Raw genomic sequence first — 26,693 nt, 5'->3', positions numbered from 1 at the left:
GCGTTCATTATGACTGCTAACCCCATGTCTGGACATTCCCCCATTCCACTTTACTTTTGGTCTGTCCCTTCTTCCCTTTACTGTGAAGGGGGCATTACCAAGAGATAAGTGTCCCAGTAAGAAGGAAAGCACGCATCCTGCTGATGCAGAAAACCTAGAGAAAAAAATCGTTCAAAGAGTTAGGCTTTTCCCAAAAAACTGTGCATCAAAAATTCAATCAGGCATCATAAAGAAGATTTCTGTAACTGGCATCTATCTTATTTCCTTGATATCTGCATTACAGGTGCACCAAGGGTGGAGCCATGGGTTATCAAACTCCTCTTCTGACCTAGGAAAAGGCCCTTCCAGTTCAAGGAGTGAGGTACAGCGTTCTAAAGGTGAAATCTAGTTCCTGTTACCTTTCCTGCAGGTAGAGGAGTTCAGTCTCTGCAACTGCTGATCCATCAACTTTTCACAAGCATTACATTCCTGTGGAAACATTTCACGTGGAGGAAAAATTGTATATTAAGTTCAGCAAAGTCAAACTGCAACTTATTTCTGCCTAGTATCTCCTGAGATAAGACTTCCATATTTGCCATTTGGTAAACAAACATTTCCATTTAGGCATGCACAAGCATTCCTACATCACAATACATTTGTGCTACTCCTCCCACACACTGCTGTAAGGATAGGTGGGGCAAGTAACTAATATTTCTGTTGTTTCTTTTGCCCTTGCGTTTGTAAGATGGACGGGAAAATATAAACACCAGCTTCTAAAGTGTCCTCCTGGAACTCATAAAATACTATACAATTTTTGTGCTTAGTACACAATGCTGATGAACAGACAGAATCCAGGGAATAACATTAGCAGACAGTACTTTGCATAGTAGTAGTGAGGAAGACAAACTATACACACCTCCTGGGGTAAACCACACTTCTTGTGAACACCAGATATGAAATATTTGCGATATATTTACAGCTGTACCAACAGCCAATACAACATTCCCATTCCTCACCATCGTATGACTGAAACAGTCATCTTGACTCCCAGCCTTCCACTACATTGATAAAACTGAATTGAATGGATACCGGTGTATACAGCTTCTGCTCAATCTTCCTTCTGTGCTTCGGGACACCTTCCTGGTTTGTCCATGTAATACTGTGTATTGTATTCATCTGTCCAGATCCTTCCTCCCTAAGATGTAAGTACTTTATGACACTGATAAACTAAGTATCAAGGAAGCTTAGTAGTGTCATTGCTTCTACCATAAACAGGAAATATGCATAGCAAAAATGTGTGACAGGCCAAAGAGGCAGCAACAACTGGGTTACTGTTTTTTCCTCCCACTTTAACAAGTGCCATTTTGTACGTGAGCAATCATCCCATAAAATTCTGGAAATAGCACATATTCCCAAAAAACTATCAATGTAATAGTGTTTTCTGATTAAAATATTTTACTCAAAAAAATTTCAATGCCCTGTAATAAAACTCCATTCCTATTCCATTCCTGTGTTGAAGCATATTTGAAATTGTATTGCAATTTGTCTAAAACAAAAATTCACTCCTTATTTTGTGTATATCTTAGGTTAAGCCACAGATTAATGTAATATAGTACTGGTGGGAAAACGCAACTGTACTTTCTGGTACCAAATATTCAATATACTGTTTGACAAAGAATTTTGCTACTACATTAAAAATATAAAGACCTGCAAAATTAATGTTAGGCTCGAACTCTGTACTCACTTAGTCATCCAGATCAGCACAGCCAACATTTCTCAGTTAGAGAGCTCTCCAAACCTATTTCCCCTGTTCAACTGACCTCAGCCTGAAGAACCAGAGACATTTTAGCAGCCAATACTCTTTTTAATAAGGTACATACATGTACAGAAGTACATCAAAGAGTTCTGAATGCAACGAAAGATGTAATTTGATGTATGCAACACTTTCAAAGTCCTTTCTCACATGTCTCTTTACCTCCTCTTATTAATAGATATACCAAAAAGCCTTCTCCCTAGCAACATCAATGAGTGCCTAACTGAGACTGGGCTTTGGATATCACTATCTTGTAGGTAGGCATTTTGACTGCTTATCAATTCTGCTTCCTATAGGAATGAACAACCAAATGACATATATAACTCCTTAAGCACATTTCCTTCCAAACCAAAACCAAAATCTATTGCTGAGACAGTGTTATATGTAATTGCATCTACCAGTTGCCTCCAAGTAAAAAAGTAGACTTAGTAGACACAGAAATTCACATAAATCTTTTATGAGCCCTTTCTCACCCACAAACTAGGCAGAACTTAATATGCTGATACACTACTATCCGGGCTCTGTACATTCTATTAACACTTGCACTGTTTCTAAATGCAACAAAAGGGGAATGCAGAAACACCCTCGAAATGGTCTTCCTTAAATTCACTGTAAACGTCAACTTTTCTATCAGCCTAATTCATAACCTACTTCTCCTCCAGAGTGAGGAACTTGTCCTTTCTTCCCTTCACATATATACCAACCCTTCCCTGCCCACAGAAGTCTATGAATAAGAATAGAAAGTATCATTTTTCCATTCTTCAAATCCACACCAGATCAGGGTTGCAGAGAACAGTATCGGTTGCTTTACTATGTCGTATCTAGTAGAAAAAAAAACACTTTGTATCAACAGTCACATGTAAAAATGTGGAGGATCTACTAGAATACTCTAAATCCATGCTTGTCTTACACCCAAAAAATCTTTCCTTAACAGCTGACTGAATCACCTGAAATGGTGGTCCCTGCTAAAAAGGCTGATATACATTTCTATGCCTCTAAGCCTTACCTAAAATGGCTTCCAAAAACTGTTGAGAAGCAAAAGCTCACAGGTTCGGGGACAGATGACCAACTCTTCCTTCCACAAATTACTGTCATCTAGACTCAGCACAGTAACATTTTTAATCCACATGACCATCCATTCTAGTAGGCAAGTACTACAGCTAGTTTCCATATCAACAGCTCTATAATCAGCATTCAGCTCTCTTCCTTGATATCCAGTCCCCAAAGGCTAGCATGCCTATCATATATTATGTACAGAAAGTCTGGTGATATTCCTCCTTACAACAAAAAGCTGGGAATGCTCAAGATCAGCAAAAGCTCTTTTACTGCCTTCTCTCCATCTCTGATGACAGACTGATATATGCTTAGACTCCTTTGCCTCTACTACCAGAAGATAGTTTCTCCCTTTCACATCTCTGCTGTCTTACTGGATGTAAAAACTTTCTCTATGGGGCTTCATCAGCTACATAGACTTTGCTCATTGTTATATTCAATAACTCTTTTCAAATCTCTGTCCAAAATATTTTTCACTTTGTGCATTTGATCTCCCTTTCACTCTGCAGTAACTCAGTTCTGCGATTTAAAGCCTGTGGTCCACATACTACCTCTACAAGCTCTATGAGAACTGACAAGCTGCTAAGAAAAGCACATCAGTTGTCTGTAGTCCTAGGTGGTACCTGATGTGCACTGGAAACTCTTTGGTGGCCTGAATATCAAAAACTCAGATCCAGCTTAGTTCCCATGTTTAAGTATTCTTTCCAATTTTAGCATGACCATCCCAGATAACTACAGAAATGGAATTCGGAATTTATCAGCTAATACTTGATAACTGTTCCACATTCAACTGATCCAGATTCAAACTTCCCCCCATGCTAGACTGTTCATCAGTGCCTCCATAACCTGGCTCTTCTCTCCCATTTTCTTTTCTTTTCAGAAACAGAAGTCATCTTACTGGATGTCAGCATCTTAATCTCTGGTAGGAGATACAGTTAACATGGAGGTCTTGTTATGATGAAACATACTGACTACTTGTGCAACAATAACTCTTTGATGATGTCTACATCATTGGTCTCCAAAGCGGGGAGCACAAGACAATCCATTAGGGTGCAAAAAGAAATTATTTTGGTACCATTAGTAAATTAAATGAAATACTTTTTAGAACAGAATTTGTTTCATCTTTATCTGATCTTTTATTTCTGTGTATGTTTAATAATGTATATAATAGTACAGTAGTACATGTACATACTGTATAAATAAATGAATATACATATATTGGGGTGCATAATCAAAATGTTTTACGAGATACACACAAAATAAAAACATTTTATGGGAAAGGGATGCACAATCAAAAACGTGTGAGACATTGAAGTCTAGATAACTGAAGAGGTGGCTAAAACTACTCACTGTTAGTCATTACATCAGAAACACTATAGATTTTACATTTCTCACTGTCTCCCACTTCCATACGCAATTTAACTTTTGGTCTTTTGAGTATTTTTTCTATCTTGAGATATAAGATATCTCGATAAAGCATACTGTCCTTTACTATCATGGTGTTTCTAAGGCATCTATCATTTAATCTAAGTTGTGCTCTGTAAGTATTATTACACAATAACTAATATTTATATAAGATTCACAGAAGAGAATAATAGATCTGCTTTTTGGCTTTTTCTGGTTTAGAGCTCTTAATATTTCCAAATTTGGAACTGACAACATTTGGGTGTCTAAGGCATTTTGCACTTTTATTTTTGTACCTGTAATCAACCTCTTACCTAACCCTTACATATAAATATTTTATCATTACATAGAAATGTTATTTCTTAAATGTAAAATGTAAAGATATTTAAATATTTCAATTAATAAGATATTATTTATGTTGTAATGGGCTAATGAGTGGTACACCCACCCAAAAAGCAATTTATCTTCTTTACTTACCAGTTTGGATTTACTAAAATGACTAGCTAAATTAACCAAAAAGAGGCCAGGATTCAGAAACAGAAGGGACAGCCTCAAAGAGTCTTTTTACACATAGAAAACCTTATACCAGAATTTTGAAAAAATACATCTAGTTCTGTCTGAATAAATGTGCACCATTGTGCCCTACTGATCAAAATTAGAATGGTTCAAGGATACAATTTAGACTTAGTGTCAAACCAATTTATTTGTTTAAGGTGGACCCCTGCTGTTGTCCCCTAAATCTCAAATGACCATTATGTACTACATGAGAATCCTGATTTCCTAAAGTGTCATTAGAACATGAAACTGGCTGCTTACTATGTGCATCTATAAACTATGCCCCTTGGACAAAAACAATGAATGTGGGCAACAGTAAAAGATCTTCACACTCAAAGGGGGACCAGGCTTTAGATGCAGAGGAAAAAACATCTGATGAGAAATGTTAAGATATATGTTTACACACATGCAATGTCAGTTACCACCAAGTACAATTGTGATGAACTACTCAAAAACATTTCAAGAAGACATACATATGTTTGAAAAGTACATAAAAGAATCACCCAAAAGGTAGTATCAGATAGCAGATGGGCCAAAATGAAGTAGCAAAAATTAGACAAGCTCTCAGCCCGTAACACTGACTACTGTCTGACAGTGGTCATTTCCTCCCTTCATAAAAAAAAAAAAATCTGTAGATAAAAACTGCACAATGTTCCTCATTTATTCCTTTTTTTAAAAAAAAAAATGTTAAAACAAACGTCATCAACAGCATAACTTGGACTGATCTTCTTGTGGGGCAGATAGATGAATGGACTAGATTAATTCCTTCCAGCCCTAGTTTTCCATATTCTTAAGATGTGGCAATTTAAGTGAAGTTTAAATTTTTAGGGCATATACTGTACCTTACAGAAGCAGAGAGGAAAATGGAATGTTGACTGAAAGACCAGAATTAGGACATCAGGTAACCAAACATTAAATCAGATAGAACCATGTGTCTACTGTAATACAGTTAGTCTTGTGATGGTTAGAATTCAGTAAATTAGACTCACCATTCAAAAGGACAGTTCAGGGACTCTGCCTCTCTCCTCCGTCCCCATTACTCCAGTTAATATTTTGCAATCCATCTCTCCCAGTACTGTAGTTTTCTCAGGTCACAGTCACATGAGTTTCTTCTGCTGCTGCTGCCACCTACCAGTTTTAATATTCTGTTGCAGCAGAAGGGCATATAGAAGAAGTTCTTGTTCAGCACTTACATAATCACCATCCTTTGTCTAAGATGTCATGGTTTTATTCAAGTTCTACAATGTTTCCCTATACACCAGGCAAAGCACTGGGAACAATCAACATGAGCAAGGAACAACCAATAAGGCTTTGAAAGCCATTCCATAAGCAGGCAGGAGCATAATCTGTAAAAACATCTTTCAAGCAATTACTTAATAAAGATTAACTTCTGCAGAATGCAGTAAATTTTGATTAACTCTCCCCCCAAAAGATCATTTGCAGACACTACAAAGAACTAGTACTGTCCTTCTTTCAAGAAAATCTTCAAGTAATACTTTGGAAGTAAGATTGGAGATACTAAACTATGAGACTGTGAATTTGTTCAACAAATTTGAGGAAAATAAATTCTTTTTTAGACATTACTATAAACCCACAAAGCTCTCCCCCAGAAAGACACCCAACCACATGCCTGAGAAGTGTTACACCCATGTCCTATAGCAGCTGATGTACAAAAATATTACACAAATAAAGGAATAGGCCTGCCCAGTGCTGAGACGCAAGAAGCGGGTGTGTCTGAAAGGAAAAAGCATTAGAAACATAAGTATAACATGTCTGTAAAATTATCTTAAAAGTAAAATTAAAGAAACAAATTATACTCTCAATTATACCAGTGAAATTGGATATCACATAGAGATTCCAGGTTTATCTCAGCATAGCTGAGAGCAAAATTTGGCTCCAAACTGATTCCCTCCCACTGTAATCTGAAGATGTAATTTATGGTAGTGCTGACAAATTTGCTGCGTTCCAGGAAAACATAAACTGAGAAAAGTACAGTATTTAATGATAATATAGAGGAGTTATTTAAAGTACACAGAAAAAAAGATTGAAACAAAAGCTAATTCTTTACAGATGTCATGAGAAATAAAACACGGCATCAGGAAACTTGGAAGCCTGTCTGAAGGTTAGCATTCCTCTACTTTGAATGGAATTCCAGTTGTCTGATATTTACCACTGTATATAAAATACAGATTCTCCTCTTCGCACAAAATAAAACCTGAAGTTCTCATCAACTTTGAAGTGGTTTGAGACTAAAGGAGAGAGTTTACAGAGAAGGATAACATTTACAGGTATTTAGATCTATTAGCGAGGGCAACATGAACTGTATCCCCCATCCTTTGCTAACAAATAATCAGACCCACAACTTTTGTTTTTATTTTCCTCTAGAACACCCATTCTCCCATCTGTCCTCTTCACAGGATCCAGCTCTACTGAATTTTAGTAAATTTAATTTAATTTCCTTAGTACTCGTTTTTATGTACCTCTCAGCACCCAATTGATGCAGTTAAATGTTATGCTCACTTTGCAACTGGAAAGCATTATATCTTTCAAGAACCGAAGCTAAAATAGTACACTTAAAAGCAAACTACCTAAAAGTGATAAAGAGGTAGAATTAATGTATTACAAAACTCTCTCATATATCTACCATGAGAGGACTTTTAACCTGCCCTAATTTTTGTCTTATCTGAGTAAAGCAAAGGACAATGACAGACTTCTTAAAGGTCAGCATGTATAAGGAGGGGATATAAAGAAAAGTAAGATTTATCTAAATTATCACTAGTAAAATCATTCAGAAAGTTTCACCAAAACGGACCAACTGGGAAAACAGGAAGAAAGGAAGGCAAACAAGTTAGCAAATTTACGAAGGTTACATAGAGCAGAAAAGAGTCAATTTACCTGACAACAGGTCGGTTTTAGATGTCACCAAACTGCTGCGTTTACCATTCTACCCGCTTGCATTACTGGGGGGAAAAGTTTAGGAAGAAACATTCTCAAGGACTTTTCATAAGTTCTCACTCTCGCCACCGGAAAGGGGAGAAGGGAAGGTTTTCTCTGGATTGTTTGACTTTTTTGGCTCCTGAAAAGTTTTGCAAAGAACAGTAAGAAAGTGCGAACTGTTAGAACACATTTCTGTTAAAAAAAAGGGGGGGGGGAAGGGGGAGGGAATAAGTCAAATAAGTCATACAGAATAGAGCAACAACAAAACCCACCCAAAATTCGTGCATCAAATTTCTGTCATCAGTTTAAACAAATAAACAAAACAAAAACTTTTCAACTCAAAGTGGAAACATGAGAGGCTTGGAGACTTCCAACAGCAAGATCCACCATCAGAATGCTCCGAAAGTCTCCCTCAAAGATTAAGACTTAAAGAAAAAAAAAAAAAAAGGAAAAGCCAGCAAACACCTGGTTATAGATCCTGCAGTGTTCAGTTTAAAACAACTCCTAGAACAGTGAAAAAATTAAAAATTAAAAAAGACAGTAGCAACAGAGGTTACCTGTCCGAGCACCTACAATTCCATAGAGAGAACAGGAGTGGGTCGTATGTCTCACACCAGCCATAAAGCCCATAAACCTTCTCAAAAAGAGTGAGCCATGAGAAAGATACTGTACATGGGATTTGTTTCCACAAAGTCTCTCTAATCCTTTAGGGTCCCTTACACATTTAACTGACAAATTTCCACAACAAGGCGGAGAAAAGATTTAGCAAATGTCACATGTGTTGGATTTTGAAGTCCAATGTAACATCTTAAGAAGTATCCTTTGCATTTGACAAACACCGATGTTCCAGAGGTTATGTCCTGAGTAAGTATCACACATGGAAGATAGCCCACGAAGTGGAAGAAAATGCTCCAAGAGTGACCATTAGCAGAACAAAAAGGAAACAGTCCACATCGGCATCAAGCATTAACCTTCTATTGCATTATGGGTGACATGGTATAACATTCCATAAAAGCATTTTATAAAACACATTAAAGCATTAAATACAAAGTTTAACATACAATCCATATATTGACACAGCAAGACATCAATTATAAGCATATTAAATTTAACAGAAGAAACTCTGCACTGTTACAAAAAAAGAAAAAAAAACAATTTTATCAGATGTAGTTTAAGGAACTTATTGTTGCAAACAAGTTTCTAACTGGCTCTTTCAAACATTAAAAAATACAAAAATAATTGTATCACCATCAGATCTATTAATGCTATTATAATCCAGCACTACATTGACCACTTTTTCACCATAAGCTTCCAAACTCAAGTACAGAGGTAGTGTTAGTGCAACTGCATGAAAGTTTAGCATGTGTTTTTCAGCGTATGTAACTGAAGGAAATACAGCATATAAAGCTGATACCTGTAAAGTTCACCTTACATGGGAAATACTGCCTGGTTACAACAGACTACATTTGGGTGGTGGTGTTTTTTTTTGCTTTAAGTGAAAACAAGAAGCTCCCTCCACAACCCATCCCATTCTATACATTTCACTATTTCAAAAGCAATGGATAAATACTGAGTAAATATATCAGACAAGTGTGCCTATTCATACCAATGAGTCTTCAAGCAAGGTTTCCATATGTAGTATCAATAACTTACGTACAAACAAACGTACGTGATGTTTCAAATACTGTTTTCTTCCCTGACCACTATGCAAAGACTTATCTCCAAACTTGCTGGGGAAGCACCAACCACAGAGGAGCACCTCATCACAAGGGAAGCAAACTTTAAGTCTCTCAACCCACTGCTTGTCTTTCAAAAAATCTCATGTTTACTTCACAAATTTTATTACTTTAAGATGTTACCTGGACATTCTGAAAGGGTGATAAGAAATGTAAAGTTCCTGTGCATCACACCATTTCTCCACAAAATAGAATGGAGCCTTAAAAAAACAGTCCGGAATATTCAGTTACCTGCTCTCTACTCTCAAAGGTATCTCCTGTGATAGAAATACAGAGGTCCTATTGTACCAACAAGCATATGCTTACTCTCTGCTGTTATCCTACATGTGCTCAATGTGTGTGACAGCTGAAAAGGGAAGGGTTGACCCTATCAGCCTCTCAAGAAGTGCACACACCTACCACTAATAAGAAAAAGGAAAAGAAAAAAAAAGGGGGAGGGGAACAGGAAGGGGGAAAAAAACCAAAGAACTAACACCCAAATTCCCCTTAGATAAACAAACCAGGGGATAAGAGCCTCTGAAGAGACTGCTCAATGACTAGAAAATTAGTTTTGTGTTCTGTGTTTCTGCAACTGTTCACAGAAGTTGAAGACCTTTATATTCTTCAAGTATAACCTGTGCACTTGAAGGCTCAGAAGATTTGAAAATACCTTGACTGCTGAAGCTCCTTTTGTTGCTGGACCAGCTGGTCCACTTCTCTTGCTTAACACCAATAGTCAACCTTTCACTTGATTTTAATAATAATATTTAATTCTACAAAAAAAAAAGCCATTTTATTACATTCCTTTTAAAATAAAATAATAATAATAAAAAAAACAAACTGTACAAAGAAGCATGATCAAACTTCCATGAAAGCAGGTTAATACTGTTTATTGCCTCTTGAAGACTCTCTGCATAATGTCCGTGAGTTGTGTCTAAGGTCCAAAGTGAAGATAAAACAGCAGAGCAGCAGAGAGGTGAGGAGGGGCCACAGAGGTGGGCAGTGCAGAGCCTCAGAGGGTACATGGGACATGCTCCATTAAGTATCCAGAAAACAGCAGCATTGCACACACACAACCCCCCTCCAAACAAACCCTATTTTCACAAGATTGTTTTTCAGTTGTAAACATTTTACCTTTTGTTTTTAAAAAAAGAGGCTTATGTTTATATATATATATATATATTTCTATCTTATATATATATATATATATATAGACACACACACATACACACATATATATAGTTCCAGGGCTTTATGAACCCAGAAAATGGGAAAGGAACGAGAACAGAGGGAGGAGGAGGAGGAAAAGGAGGGGGAAGATAGGGACTGAAAAATGGACTCGGTATATCTGTTTTGGTTATCTGTTTTCCAAAACAGCTCAAGGGGAATGAGAAAATGCACAGCCAGAAGGACTAAGAAAAATCAGGCAGCCTAGAAAAAGTATAGGATCTAAACAGCCAAAACCCAAAAAGAAATGAAGCAAAGCAAATGTGCATATACAAACACACAAGTGTGTGCACTCACACCACATACACATAAGGGTCCAGGATCGATTTGTTACTTGTATATGGACCTAGGTTATATGTTTTTTATTTTTATTTTTTTTAATTCTGGCTGAGCTCTCTTTTTTTTTTTCCTTTTTTCTTTTTTTAAATTTAATTTGCTGCATGTTTCCCAAAACTAAGAATTTAGTATTTGTCCCCAGTTATGCTCTTTGGATTTCTGACATCAGCTTTTAAGTATTTTCAACGGGGAAAAAGTAAACCTTGCAAGTATTGTATGAACTGCAGCTTTATTCTAAAGTACCTCTAGAATTCTAATCACTTTTAACCAACTTTTCACTCCTCCACACTTACCACATTTCTCCCCCCGAAGAACAGAAAATATCACCCTCCCCCCCCAAAAAAAAACTGTACAGGCTTTAACTCAGTGTTTTCTTAGCAAATATTCTGCAGTGTTTTCACTTTGGCCACTGTAAAGATGCAGGCATAGAGAAGGGAGTGTTGGACTAGCATGTATTAAAAAAAAAAAAGAACATTAACATTGCAGATCTCTCTCAAAAAGACTAAAACACTAACAAATACAAGTCAATGCACGTTTGTTTTAAACTAGTGTAATTCTTTTTCACATTGGATTAAACATTATTTTGTATACCAAACATTACAGTGCTGTTTATCTCCTCCAATCATGCAAAAATAGTTAAAACGTGACACTTCTGCCACAAATATAATGAGAAATTCCCCTGCATACCTTCCAAAATCTGGAGTTGAAATGAGAAAAACACAAGTTCTAGAAATCCTCCTTCAAAAGCTTTATAAAGAAATATGGACACAAAGCTGCCAATTAATACCAAGACGGCACAAATTAGAGACTTGTACAGAAAGCTCACATTAAGTCAAACGACACTTCTCTCTGCCTCATCATTTGAAGGGCCATATCCTGCAAGGTCAGAAAGGGATGACTTTAAAAGTATGCTGAACCTACGGCTCCCACCTACAAGAGAGGGAACAGTAGGTGTCCAGGAACATTGAAATACCTGGCATTTAACACCTTCAGCTCTCACTGAGAACTAAAGGCACTGAGCAATTTACAGGATCAAGCCTTACAGAGGTAGAAGAGACTTAACTGCTGCATTAATTCCCGGAAGTTTCTAGAGAGCTGCCAGAGCTTTCTGAAAATCTTCCAGTGAATCATGCTTCAATGCTTTCCTGTGAACACATGCGCACTGCAATATGTCTGGGGACCAAAGCAGCATCCAAATAAAACTTCCATTTAGGTTGTGAATTGAGCATCTTCATTAGAAAACTGATGCTGAAGAATGAACACAATATTATGTTCTGCAAAAACACAGGGGCAGCAGTCACAGAACGCATGTCTTTTAATCTTGCTCTCTTGATTGACTCCCCTTTCCTCATTTCTCTGAGCTTCTCTGATAAACAGCATTGCAAGTTGGTTTAAAGGAAATTTTTACAAGAGAGAGTTCTGTTGGTCATCTATTTACACGTGGCATCACTCCACAAGAAGTTTGATCTCATTGGCTAATAGCTGGTTCATGTTGAATAGAGCCCCCGGGAGCTTGGTGAGCAACTCTCTCTCCGTGGTCTCAGGGTCGCTGTCGACAGAGCTGGAGCTAGCACTCATATTGTCGACAGCGGCACTAGCTGGAGGGCCCAGCTCTGGCTCGCTAGTCTCGCTTGCCGTGGACACCACAGAGAGCAAGGACATGCGCCGCGTCAAGCGACCGGGGGTTAAAAGAGAAGCGGCATAGTCCGCTATGATACCAGCTACATCTAGATTACAAGCCTTGTCAAAGGCAATGAAACCTACATTTGCATTGGCCTCGCAGACGTAGAATGAACCGTCGTCCTTCATCAGCAGGTCAATGCCACACACGTCCATCCCCAGGATGTTTGATACTTGGACTGCCAGTTGCTTGCCTTGTTCACTCAGTGAGCACATCATCCCTACACCACCTGCAAGAAGTGGGGAAAAAAAACTTGCTGTCTCTAATCTGGTCACAGGTGACCAACATGATTCTTGACTGGCTGGTGCACTTTGGTTGTGAAGCTCCAAAACAATCCTGCAAGCATAGTGTTGATGATGATTCACAAAGTGACTTCCTTTCCGCAGTGACTACTAATGAACTTGAAGTCACAGCAGGGTTTTGAAAGACTCTGTCCTGCCAAAGGCAGTTCAAGATTATGGTTTGTTTTTAAAAATGGTAGCTACTGACTTTTTAGTCAAAAAAAATAACATTTTTACAATCTTGGGATATTAAAAGGATGACAAAACAAATCACCTTTGTTTCTTCTTCTAAGGCAGAGGCTTTCTATGCATGCCCTTGTTTCTTCCTTTACAGTAGAGGTTTGCTATACATGTTTATAAGAAGAAATCTTCCAACAAAATTAAAACAAATATTCCAGATAAGACTACAGGTCTGACAGACATAATCGAGGGGGAAGAGGGTAAAGATATTATCTTTACTTGTGTCCCTCTCAGCTTGCTTCATAGGTTACTGTCTCTAAAGAAAGAATTCTGGAAAATTTGTGTCTGCACCTCAGCTGGTCCAGTACACAGTCCATAATCTAAGTATTAAATGAAACAGACTTAATCCTTAATCTGTCATAACTCTTAAATTTAAAAATATAAAAGAAAAATAAAAACATTTAGCAGAAAAATCTTCCAGGTTACATTTCCTAAGCATCAAGAAAGCAGTAACTAAAATCTTTCAGGCATTTTGACTTAGTAAAACCGTATTGCATACAAACACATTTTATCCAATCCTGCTCAGGTCAATTTCAGTTTCAGTAATTTCAGATAATTAACCAGCCAGGTAACCTCTATCCTACTTCCTTCTTCCACCCTAAGAATCCTCTCCTATCCTACACACAAAGTGACGCAGAAACTCAGTTCTAAGGATACTAGCACTAAATTTCCTCTTCCTCACAGACATGTTTTTTAAGCAAAAAAAATGTTGCATGGAGGAGACTGACACTTAAGGCAGCACAGCAGCTGCATATGTAGTCCAACTGTTGATTGCCTTCAACAGTTTTCTCTCTTAACACTCTACCCTCTTGCCAACTGGATGTCTCCTCTACCACCCTCGCTCTCTTTTTCCATCTTCCTTCTTTTTCCGTTCCTCTTAAAAGGATGTAATGAATGATAATATGGCATTAGCATGATGTTGCCATTATCACATCATTTGCTCTGTTTGCGTTCCTAGAACTCTACATTCCCTTTCATCTGTCCTATCCACCTAAAACTTCAGGCAGAAATAGTCTCTGATTATGGGTTTGTGCAATGCACATCTCACTTACTCCTCACTCTCATGTTTTCTCTGTAAACATCCAACAGTAAACACAATTAATAGAAAATAAAACCTGCAGCTTCTTTCAGTTGGGTTTGTCATTTTTCCACTGGATTAAAGTATTTTGATCAAAACTATGAATAAAGCTTTTCCTACCAAGTGAGCAGTTACTCTGCATTCTCCCATCTGTTGAGCAACGGAGCATGGTGCCCACCACACGGCCTCCTACTACGATGACACGTACATCCTTGCCATGGGACTCTTTAACATATTTTTGAAATAAGTAAGGGGCATCATGACGGATCAAATGGCTCAGGTCTGCCAAATGGTGCTTGTCTCGTGCCAGGAATACAGCTTTGCCTGTATGAAGAAAAAGAACATTGTAGAATTAGAAGAAACTACCAATTTGAGCTGCATCAATGATTCAACATAGAAAAGTTAAACCTCTGACCAGTATGCTGGTCAGTCTCATGTGCCTCATCTGTAGTTTATATCCATTTACAAATTCTTCTGTGGACATCAGTGTTCCACTGCTTCAGTGCTTCTAAGTGTTCAAGGACTGAAAGAGTTGAGGAGCCATGAGAACAGTATTAAAATTAAAAAAAAAAAAAACCACCATTGCTTTAGATAAAGGAGGCAGTTTTGTAATTTCAAACCGTTCTGGTACAAGTCCCTAATGAGAGATGAAAGACGTAAAAAAAAGAAAACAACACGAAAAGAGCAGTAAATAACTAATAGCATGGAGCTATTCATCTAAAAAGACTAGATCCACAGACTACAAGTTTGATGCACAGAAACCATTTGCATGAAACTGTTAAAGAACAGGCTGCTAGGAACTCTTACATCATTAGTATGCCACTGCAAAGCTATTTAACTATTGGAAAGATGCTGACAGCTGCTCTTCCCAGTACTTCTAAGAACTCACAACTCCAGAATGAGGCTTTGCAGTAGTACTAAGTTCAGAACAAAACTCTAGACTCCAAAGCATATGAGATAAATTTAGCAAAATATTCCACAAAACATAAAAGTAAATGGTATGTACTGCAGTTTTGAAGAAACTGTTTAGAATTTAAAATCACTGGCTTTTTTGCAAGTAAATATCTTAAGGATTTTTGTCATTTCATTCCCCTTCATTTCTAAAGCACATCAAAGACTTCTCTCTTCTCTTCCAATTTTACTAATACTAACGAAAAGCATTCCTGAAAGATTCTACCATTTCCATCTCTTTTTAGTCTCACAAGAAGGTATCTGTTTCCATCTTCAGCCACTTCTCTCAACTCCTCTCCCACTTTGTTTACACTCATTTATGTTGTATTAGATTTACATTTTGCAATAAGGCTGCACTGATTTTTTGTGGCAGAATTGTCACTCATTTATGCTGCAATGTTAACAATGCTGAAATGTTAACAGAATTCAAAAAACAATTGATGAACTGCCTATCTTAATTAAAGGAACAGAAATGCAGCAGCAGAATAGGAGAAATAACGTGCTAAGAATTCCATTCCAGCAAGTGCTCCAAAGCCCACCTGGGACAGCTTCTGCTTCCTCAGGGTTTAAGGTCTGTCTAACAAAAAATGTTGCTTGAGGAACATAGAATCTCTCATAACAAACAGCAGCAGAATGTAGACTTAAAATCATGACCAAAAAAGCAAATTCCTCCATGTGATCTCTCCCATACCCAACTCTAAGTCTCCTACAGGCACTTAATAATTCTACTGTACTCCTAAAACTGGACAGAAAGAATGACTCCTTGGAGGGGAACTACTTAATTCTTGGTAATTATGCTGCACCATGACATCTTTGCAAAAATAATATTGGCACATTTGCAGCAGCAGCATTAACTGTGCAGAAAATGGGCTTAGAAGAACATGACTTTTATTCATCAGCATCTATAACCATGCTTGCCTCATTTTCTAAATACCATTTGCAAATGGCTGCTCTTTAATTAATTTGAAAAGGTTTCCCCAACTCTCTTAATGTGAAAGGGCATGCACTCTGATAAATTTGCACTAAAACTCATGAAATTTAAAGTGCTTTAAAGAAAAACTTGTAAACAGAAGCACAGAATCAATGGACGTTTTAAGAACCTCTGGAGGTCATCCAGTCCAATCCCTTACTCAAGCAGGTACACCTAGAGCAGGATGTGCAGCACAGTGCCCACACAGCTTTTGAGTATTTCCAAGGAGGAAGACTCCACAACCTCTCTGGGCAACCTGTGCCAGTGCTCTCAGTCACCCTCACAATAAAGTGTTTTCTGATGTTTAGAGGGAACTTCCTGTGTTTCCATTTCCTCCCATTGCCTCTTGTCCTGGCACTGGGTTCCATTAAAAAGAGCTTGGCTCCATCTTCTTTGCACACTCCCTTCAAGTATTTAATCACACCAATATGATTCCCCTGAGCCTTTTCTCTAGGCTGAACAGTCCCAGCTCTCCCAGTGTTCCCTCACGGGAGATATTCCAGTCTCTTAATCATCTCTGTGGCCCTTCACTGGACTCTCCAGTAGCTCCATGTTGCTCTTGAATTGGGTAGCCCAGTACTGGAACCATCGCTCCAGTTGTGGCTTGACCAGGGCTGAGTAGAGGGGAAGAGACACCTCCCTCAACCTGCTGGCAATACTTTGCCTAATGCAGCCCAGGACATGAATTCTGGCTAAAAATGGAAAAGCAAGTCAATAGCTGCAAACTCTATAATTACTTCTAGATCTTAACAACCGGTAATGTCAAGTCAAGTCCAGTGTTTCAGTAAATCCACGTTTGTCAAACTGAGCTTACTACGAAGACAAGCCCCAACTTTGCTTCATAGCTCTGCAAGCACTTTAAGACCACATAAACAGGTATGACTGCCAAAATCTTCCTCTGCCCCAGCCTTTTGCTCTCACTCTTCCATTACATCAATACAGGAAATTGTGAAAGTAAATGATAATTCAAGCAAGGAATTAATCCAAGTAAACATAACCAGTCTAGATTTAGCTAAGATCTGTTCCTGAATCCATTTACTATCCGGTTACAGAAATACTCATGTCAGCAGAAGAGATGCACCAGAGCAGCAAAATGTGGGAACAAAGACAGGGACAATAAGAAGGAAGAGGTGGCTTTTTTTAAATGTTTCAGTTTGTTTATGGTAACTCCTGGCTTATGTGGTGAAACATCAGTTTCAGACTCTTTTTACTGCTAGTATTTATTAAATTGGTTTTAAAACCAGTGACCTCCTGTGTAAATAATTCTGAACTTGGTTTCCTTTAGTAGATCACTAGCTACCATTAAACTAAATCAATGTAGTTCAACACTTTCTATTTCAACACCTAAAATAAAATAATAAAAAAAAAATAACACAAAAATTTCATCTGAACCTGCTGCGCTATCACTAGCAGTCAGAGTTTTTTCAGGGGAGGGGAGGAATCAATCCCATTTGGCAAACAGTATATGAGATTGTATTTAAACCAGAATCCTAATTACCGACAAAGTCAATTAGAAAGAAAAGTCAAATTAAGATTCAATGAACTAAGACTTCATTTCTTACGCCTATTTAGAAAAATCCCTAAAATCCATGTAGGCTTCCCTCTGCATCCCTAAAGCCAGACCTTCCATTAATCCAGTTCAAAGCTTTCCTCTCAAAAGTCACCAATGCACCATTATTTTGAACACCTATCCCCCCTGCTATTCCAAGACTATGTTCTACTAAAACTGCTTTCCAGTGTGCAGCCCTCTCAATATTGAGAAGTTTGAGGCTAGGAGAACTTAGAAGTACTACAAAAAAAGTTCAACACCTAACAGAAGACCTTCTTAACTATTACCCCTTGACAAGACAAAATCTTAAAGAGTGCTGCTAACAATATTCCTTGCCCTCACCTCTGACCTCACACCCACCTCGGTGACCCCGCGTGTTCTTCACCACCATAGGGAACTCCAGCACTTCCGCCTCATCAATCATTTTGGCAAAATTCTCATGACCACCTGGCAAAAGAAAACCAACAATATTATGTGCCACCAGCCTGATGTGGCCAAATTGGGGATGTAATTGCCATGCATTCCTCCCACCCTTCTAACTTAGATAATGCAGAAAAAACTAACAATTAAGAAGAACTTGGTCACGGAGTACTGTCAGACTTTGTGGTGTTTGTAACTTGTGCAATACTTATTCCTATGTCCTTTGGAATGAAAGAAACAAATTGACAAAGGGCTATTGATCGCAACCCCAAAAGACTCAACCCAGTGTTCCGAATCTGAATGCCCCAATTCTACCATCTTGTTCCAGTTTAGCCCTATTACCTTAAAAGCTCCTATTTTTTCAAATGTCTTGCAGGAAAATGCAATGGACATAACACCAGGAACAGTTCCATCCAAACTACTAACAAGGAAAACAGCATGAAATACAAAGACAAGGCATAATCCAGAGAGCAGCAACAACCCAAATCTTGGAACTCTACCTCCCCCTTTACCAAGGCTTAAGGGTCCTTCATCTCATTCTCCCTATTTCTTGAAGTACTACTTAAACCTTCTTCTTTTATTGCATCTCTAAGAATCGTAGGGGGCAGCTTTTAATGACCATTGACAATGGTTGATGCTTTAATTTTATGTTTGATTCACAGAAGGCTGACCATAGTACAAGAAATAAGATGAAAGTCAGCAGACAAAAGGATGAGACTCCTCTAAAGGCATGTGCAGTAAAATGCAGAAGTCAAGCCAAGACATTGGTCAGAAAGCCAGAAGTAACCATCACTATCCTAACATGGGTTTTAATGCATGTCACGGAATAACATGCAGTTCAGCACATACTGCTGGCAAAGCCAGATCTTACTGACAACTTGATACTTGTGTAAAAACGGAAGGCCATGCTTCTGTCAAATTCTAGAGAGAGGCATTAAAAGAAATGTCATGGAGTTACAAAGAAACAGAGATGTTCTCCAACTACCCCATAATTTGCGGTTTCCCTTTCCCAACAAAAATTAAAAACTCATTCCACTCTCAAAGATCTAGAGCAACTGCCTCTACAAAGGAAGGATGTTCTCAAATGTATTTTCATACTAATTGATGGAAATATTTGACTGATGTTTTTGTCAAGTTCCCATTACAGAAGCCTGTCAGTGTAAGTGCACAAAGGAAAGGAAAGCACTAGTGTTTCCCAAGAAGGAAAGTAAAGCTAAGAGGCATCTTCCATTCTTCAACATATTATAAGTAAAATCAGAAAAAGTATCAGGGTAGCTCAGTCAAATGGTTCTTCTAATTTAGCACTCTGTCAGGAGCCATACATTCCAGAGGCAGGAACAAGGAATATCAGTAATTAACTGATGGAGGGAATTCTGGAGGGAAAGCAAACACCAAAGAACTGTTAATAGTTGAACACAAGAGCCTGTGCTATTTCTGTCCTTTTATAATAAATAATATATTTGCAGATATTTTTAGTCATATAGAAGTTTAATCTATTTTCAGATGTTACTGAAGTGTAGATTCTGACAATATCTTGTGACATTTAGTTTCTTGAGTTCCTGTCTCTTGTTTTGGGCAACTGGAAAAGAGTTCAAAATGTGTCAGTAGTAACAACCAAAGTTAGATGCTTAAGTTGAGGTATAATTAAACTATTCTTCATAAAGCATCAAGCAAACCAACATAGCCAAAACCAGAAGCTTGAGTTTCATAACTTTTTTGCTTCTTCTGGTTACTGAACACTTATCTGTGAAACTAGCCTCACACTACTTGCACAGATTATTGTAGGCAGCTATTTTATCCTTTTGATCCCAAAGCCTTACCATACGAAAAGGTGTCTGGCAGGGGTACACCATGACCAGCAAGTTCTTGAAACGTCCAGAACTTATTGACACAGTTGAGGATGGCTTGGGGACGATTCATCAATCGACAACCCATCTTCTCTAGGTGGCGAAGGACTGTGATATCACTGTCACTTTGGACCCAAGGTGTTGGTACACGCACAACCACCACCTGTGGGTAAGCAGTAATAAGCTCACCATTCACCCGGAGACCTAAAGAAGGAAAATAAGAACATTCCAATCAACTACAAGGTTTTCACGAAGATGTAAACACGCAAAGAAATACTGCCCTGTATCTAATTACATCAGATTTCAATGGTGAGCATTAGAACAACACAACTCTTCCTAAAACACATCTTGTCAGTTGTACTGTTTCATATATGCTACTTTTAGCCTACTTAAAACTAGGGCTAGGCAAAGAACATTGTATGAGGGCACATAATCTTGGGCTTCTTCCCAAGATTAAAGACTTTCTAGGTTGACGTGTCATCCTTTCTATGCATGTTAGCTGCACAGTACATTGACATGGGCAGTAACAATAGCTCAGGAAGTCTCTGCCTCTCACAGACATTTCTTGCCTACATGACACAGTTTATACCTTTCCCAGTCCCAGTTGTATCGATCCCTCTGATTTTGGCATCATGTTGCACAACAATTGCCAAAGTAACTGAGGCTAGATACGACCCTTAAAAAATAGCAGTATTTTTTAACATGACCCATATCAACAATCTGATATATAATAATACTCAGAAATAATTTTATCAGCTAACAGGGCAGCACCCTGTGGCATTAAGACAGGAATCAGAAGGAAAGCCAGCTTTGTCACCAAGACCAACGTATCCCTTAGTCATGATCTATAGCTTTACAGAAATTGTCTCTGAAAAAGAAACATGGAAAGAAAAGTTGCAGGAATGGAAATATGATAGGATTAGTTGGGAAGGCATCGAGCTTGATGAAGACAGTCTGGCAGCTGAAAATGAGAACAGACAAGACGTATTCAATATTCACTTTATTCGCCTTATGTTCAAACTAAAACCGTCCGACTACAATGTAAAATACACAGTTGACACTGCTGTCAGCAGCTTAAGGGTTAAAAAGAAGTGATCTGAGAAATCACAGTTCATCTGCATTTCTGTGCCCACGAAAGGCCTGCTCCTTCAGATCTAGCCCACATTAATTACCTGTTTAGTTCTATTCTAAAGATGTTACTTTACAAATACAAACTTGCATCTACTCAATCTGTAGACACACATATTGTCAGGCAATATATTTTCATTTAATTTTCATTTAAAGGTGCATTTGAATTAACGTGTGTGTTGGGGGTGAGAATTCCTCTCTGTACTTCCTATTTTGTTTTCTTCTCCCAGCCAGGTTGTATTTTAGAGCTTGCATTAAATATAATGAAGTAACCACCTAACTCCCCAAATAGAAGTAGAAATATGCTGTCCAGCCCTCAGGAGAGCATAGAACCATACTCTGGAAAGGCCAAAACAAACCCATAGGCAATACAAATCCTTTTTTTTCAGTACCCATTGCCATAATTGTACTGAGATGAGAGAACATAAGCAGACGGGTGCTCTGGCTGCTCACCTCATTAGCACCAAGCACTGCCGCATTGCAGCTGACATGACTTGCGTGTTTAAACAAGCAGGCTTCAGATGCACACACAACCATTTTACAGAAGCATCTCAAGCAAGAATAAAAACAAAAGACTGATAAAAGTCTGAGCAGAATGTGAACATCAGTAAATAGACTATGATCTCCTTTAGTCAGAAAAAGAGTACTGATTTGGCAAGCAAAAGATTTTAACTTGTCATTCAGATTCCATTTTACACATGTAGAAAATACATTTAGGTTTACATCCAACTACACCCCCTTTTTGCCATTGCAATTGCATGCATATCCTGATCCACGTGCAAGCTGTGTAACAACCCATTTTAGAAAGGACTGTATTTTCTATAGACCTCAAAGATTGCCACTGTACATCTCTGCCGTGAACCAAAACTACAGTTTTCTAATTCCTATCATCTCAGAGTCTATTTTGTTATTCTTCTTTACAGCCATACCACGTGCTGAAATTCTGCACAACTGAGTCTGAAAAATCAAACAGAAGTGATGCATATGCCTCAGATAGGATATTGTCCTGAATACCTGGATTAAACTTGACTATCAGACTGGTTCGAATTCAGTCAGGTCACCACTCCCCCTGGAGTGACATTGGATGTACAATGTATTGGAGTACAGTCATGTTATCAACAGAATAATCTGAGCTTTTGTTCCCAATTCAAACATTTTCACATTTCTCCAGAGCATTTTTTTTCTCTCCCCTAATAGAAGACAGTTTACAAACAAAGAGAAGAGCTACTCAATGAAATGTATAATTTGAGTCACCACTACTGACATGCGCCACAAAAATTAGCTGCAGTCTCCCAGCAACACAGTGCTGCAAACAGAAGCAGCTTTATTACAGTAAAAAGGAGCCAGATTCTGCCATTTTGAAAAACAAGCTTGTATTCAGCATTCCATCCGAGATCCAGCAGTTAATGGTCATTATTGCTGAGTGGCTGATCAAATAATATTTATTCACTATGATACACTGAAACTTGAAACACAGAAAATATCAATCCATACAATTAATTTCTTTTCCAAAGAACCAATTCTTGTATACAAAGATGGAGAAAGTTTTTTTGTTTTTTTTTTTTTAAAAAAGATAGGCTACAGTGGGATTAATCTTTTTTTTTTTTTTTTTTTTTTGAAAATGGAGATGAGCTCTCTTTCCTTTGTAGTAATAGCACCATTCCAGTCCCAGAAGAGTAGTAGTGAGTTACATTCATGGTCGCCTGCAGACAATGAACCAAATTCACAAACAAGCAGAAGGCAGATGTTCAGACCATGTGCAAGTACCTAAACAAATAACAGCCTGGTCCATTCATTGGCTTTCTCAATGGATGCCCATGACATTGCAGACATAGAAAACACAGACAGCTGTAGAGTCCTTTGAAGTACCAATAATCACAGCAAGGAAAGAGAGATTTTACTGATTCTCCAATATCTTTAACTTTACCAACATCCATTTCACACTGCTTGGAAGACAATTTCTCAAGTTATCATAAAACATTTGGGTATTCTTTGGCCCTATGAGATAGAGGACTCCTGAGCTGGAATATCATACTATAACAACAAATGTAAAATCTGCACTTGAACAAGACCTTTTCTTCCACTCACTACCAGTTTTCCTTGGTTTACCTCTGTGAAATGTCTCGAAAACTACATATGACAGACCCTTAACATTATACTGCAGATATCACAGTATTCAGATCAAAGTGCAAAAGGAGTTCTTGCAGTAAGAATTGTAATCACCTGCGAATGAACTTAACCAGGTTACACTATGTCCTTCAGATAAAGCCAAAAAGCTTCAAGTTTCTCTCAAATACAGCTCAAAGCAACTCATGATAACTGAGCAGGTAAGTACATGATTCCTCATCAGCTGGCCCAACTGGTCCTGCTGCTTGTCATTCTAAAAGAGTAGCAGGTGAGCTTAAAGTATAAAGCACCTGGTCTCTACTGAAGAGTTTTACTGTGATCCAAACAGATTAGAAGCCACCACATGAATCTCTGAAGCCCACAGAAAACAGATGCAACATTATTCTCCAGCGAAGATGAAAGAGGCAGAAACTTCTGCTGCTGCTACCAGTGAAATCGGGAGACATGTATCTACAGCCTAAGAAAGTCCTTGAGACAATAACATCTAATACAGTGCATCCTATTTGCATAGCACTTATCTAGAGGACAACAGTTTCCTCTCTACAGGGTGATTTAGTAGAATTTTAGGGTGGAAGCCCATATTTTAAAAAATAAAAATCAACTCTGGAATTTCTCAGTCCTCATTCACACATGCAGATTTTTTTAGTAGCGTATGTCTTCCTGTCTATGACAACTGTGGTGGTTTTACTCAGGTAGGCAGCCGAGTTCCACCACGGCTGCTCTCTCACTCCCCCTCCTCAAAGGGAAAGGGGGAGAAAATACGACACAAAGGGCTCAAGGGTTGAGGTAAGGACGGCGAGATAGCTCAACAATTATTGTGATAGGCAAAACAGACTCAAAGTAGGGAGATAGTAAGATTTATTGCCTATTGTTAGCAAGCTAGAGAAGTGAGAAACAGAGGAAACAAACCAAAAACGCCTTCCCCCCATCCGCCCTCTTCCACCTTCTCCCCCCGAGCGGCGCAGGGGAACGGGGCAATGGGGGTTGCGGTCAGTCTATGGCACTTCATCTCCGCCGCTCCTTCTCGGTCACTCTCGTCCCCTGCTCCAGGTGGGGTCCCTCCCATGGGATGCCGTCCTTGCTGAACTGATCCGGCGTGGGCTGCCCACAGGCAGCAGCTCTTCAAGAACTGCTCCAGATATGGGTCCGTACCACGGGGTCCATCCCTCAGGAGCAAACTGCTCCAACCTGGATCCCCCACGGGCAGCAGCTCCTGCCAGGTCACCTGCTCCTGCGTGGTCTCCTCTCCACGGGCTACAGGTCCGGCCCGGAATCTGCTGCGGCAGGGGTCTTCCACAGGCCGCAGCCTCCGTTGGTGCAGCTCCACCTGCTCCACCGTGGTCTCCTCCATGGGCTGCAGGGTGGAACCCTGCTCCACCGTGGTACTCCATGGGCTGCAGGGGGACAGCCTGCTTCACCATGGTCCTCACCACAGGCCGCAGGGGACTTCTGCTCCGGCGCCTGGAGCACCTCTCTCCCTCCTTCTTCACTGACCTTGGTGCAAGACTCTTTCTCACTCCTCTCTCTCTCCCAGCTGCTGTTCCCAGCAGTTTTTTTTCCCTGTCTTACATATGCTCTCACAGAAGCGCAAACAACATCGCTTATTGGCTTGGCTCTGGCCAGCAGCAGGGTCCTTATCTAACATGTGGCAGCTTCTGGATTCTTCTCACAGAAGCCACCCCTATGGCCCCTGCCATGTAAACCCACTACAACAACGTATTTCATGAAAATTCAATTCAGTTACATTTCTCAATTATAAAACCTCATTTTTAAGAGAGTTATCATTTAGGTGGCACATATTCCAAATGAAATGCCTCAAAATAGACATGCAAACAACACTGAGTTATTGTGACTTAAGTTGCTGCCTGTCAACTAAGACTCCTAAGCTGTCTATGTGCTTGTTCCCACCCTACAACAAAACACAAGGCCAAATGCTTGACCTTAAGCCTCAGTGAAGAGGTTTCACAATGAATCTCGCTACGCAACTGGGAGAAGCTAAGTGCACAAACACATTCATGATATCCTGTAAAGCTTGCAAGTCAAACACACTTCTGCAAGTCAATCACATCCACAGACAGAGTACATAAATTCCTGAACTGCAGCCTCATGCCTATTATAATCCATAAGCATCAGTGTTCACCTATCCATTTAGGTTAACCTACTTTCTTGTGCTTTAGAAACTCTAAGCAGCACTTTCACATTGATGAATGGCTACAAAGGATCAAGATTTCAAGTAACAGTGTGCAGCTTCTGAACATCTTAACTCACACCCAAGCAGCATTTTAAATTACTAGTCATTTCTGAAGCTCAATTTAGTTTTGCACGCTACACAAATCCCTTCCAAATTCTACAAGAATCAGTTCATCAACAGGTTAATAGCTAATGTGAAGCAACATCTTAGATCCATCTTGCATGTTATGAACAGCTGTATTTTCAGCTGAAACAATGCATATGTTCACAGAAGGAATATGATTTCAGGAGATAGGTCTAAAACCTCAAAGATTTGCTAAAGACATAAGAAATAATTAAAGGTTTTATGCCTCTCATTACAGCAAATATTAAGCATTTTAAACAAAATATAAATCACAGTAATATCAAATAAGTTGATTTTAAGTATTTTCATTCCAAATCATAGTTTTCGAAAACAGTCAAAAAAAAAAAAAAAAAGCAAACTGACTCACCAATACCATGAAGTACCCAGCACTCAAATTCAGGTCTTCAAGTACACCACGACTGTAGGGACCACAGCTTGGTTAAATTCTTTAATAAAATGGTATGATACAAAGCTAAATGCATAAAGTATTCAATGCACAAGCACAAGGAAAACTGGATAGACTTCCAGTAAATCAAATTACTGGTATCAAGCTTCTATTCTTATGCAATTTAAATCATCAGTATTAACTGATACACTATCACAGATAAAAAGACTGAAGTAGCTGGAAATGTCAGAAGCTATGGCCTGAAGAAACCCAAAGGACAACAGCATAAGAGAAAGGAAGAAGAAAACTTTCTCAGCAAAAAATACATTTACTTGTACTTCTATGTATGTAAAAACAAAACAAAGAAAAATACAGTAAACAGGTTTCCATAATCAAAACCATAAGTCAAAAAATAAGCAGAAAATAACTGTTTCAGTATTCAGACGGATCCAGTATGCAGAATACATTTTTAACAGCAGTAGCATACAACTGGAATACATGGTCATTGTGCATGCAACATTCCAAAAAAATAAGTTTGAATTACATTTTCAAAAACATGAAACATACACCAGCTCCATCACATTCCCAATGGGAGCTAGCATGGACTGAGAACTTCCAAAAAAATTACACTGAGGAAAAATCCTCAGAGATCTGTATGCTAACCTGAAAGTCTCCAGCTCTCTCAACTTCACTGTACCAATTT

General features: G+C 38.6%; 1 protein-coding gene across 3 annotated transcripts in view; it reads right to left on the bottom strand.

Annotated features, from left to right (window-relative positions):
* Window positions 1-5,486: 5,486 nt before the first annotated feature.
* The window catches only part of RIMKLB (ribosomal modification protein rimK like family member B), a 54,702-nt gene continuing 33,495 nt past the window's right edge, over window positions 5,487-26,693 (bottom strand). For 2 of the 3 annotated variants that reach the window (XM_067005576.1, XM_067005578.1), the window contains 5 exons: window positions 20,010-20,240; window positions 18,130-18,216; window positions 14,420-14,623; window positions 8,299-12,929; window positions 5,487-7,880 (listed from right to left, as the gene is read on the bottom strand). In XM_067005576.1, the coding sequence (XP_066861677.1) occupies window positions 12,466-12,929; window positions 14,420-14,623; window positions 18,130-18,216; window positions 20,010-20,240 (986 nt within the window). In that variant the 3' untranslated portion in view covers window positions 5,487-7,880; window positions 8,299-12,465. The remainder of the gene's footprint in view (window positions 7,881-8,298; window positions 12,930-14,419; window positions 14,624-18,129; window positions 18,217-20,009; window positions 20,241-26,693) is intronic. The other variant, XM_067005581.1, reaches the window with a different exon arrangement.

This window comes from Anser cygnoides, chromosome 1, assembly GCF_040182565.1.
Source record: "Anser cygnoides isolate HZ-2024a breed goose chromosome 1, Taihu_goose_T2T_genome, whole genome shotgun sequence".
In the NCBI taxonomy this organism is placed as follows: domain Eukaryota; kingdom Metazoa; phylum Chordata; class Aves; order Anseriformes; family Anatidae; genus Anser; species Anser cygnoides.
The sequence above is the reverse complement of the archived record's forward strand: the minus strand, read 5'-3'. Positions and strand labels throughout refer to the sequence as shown.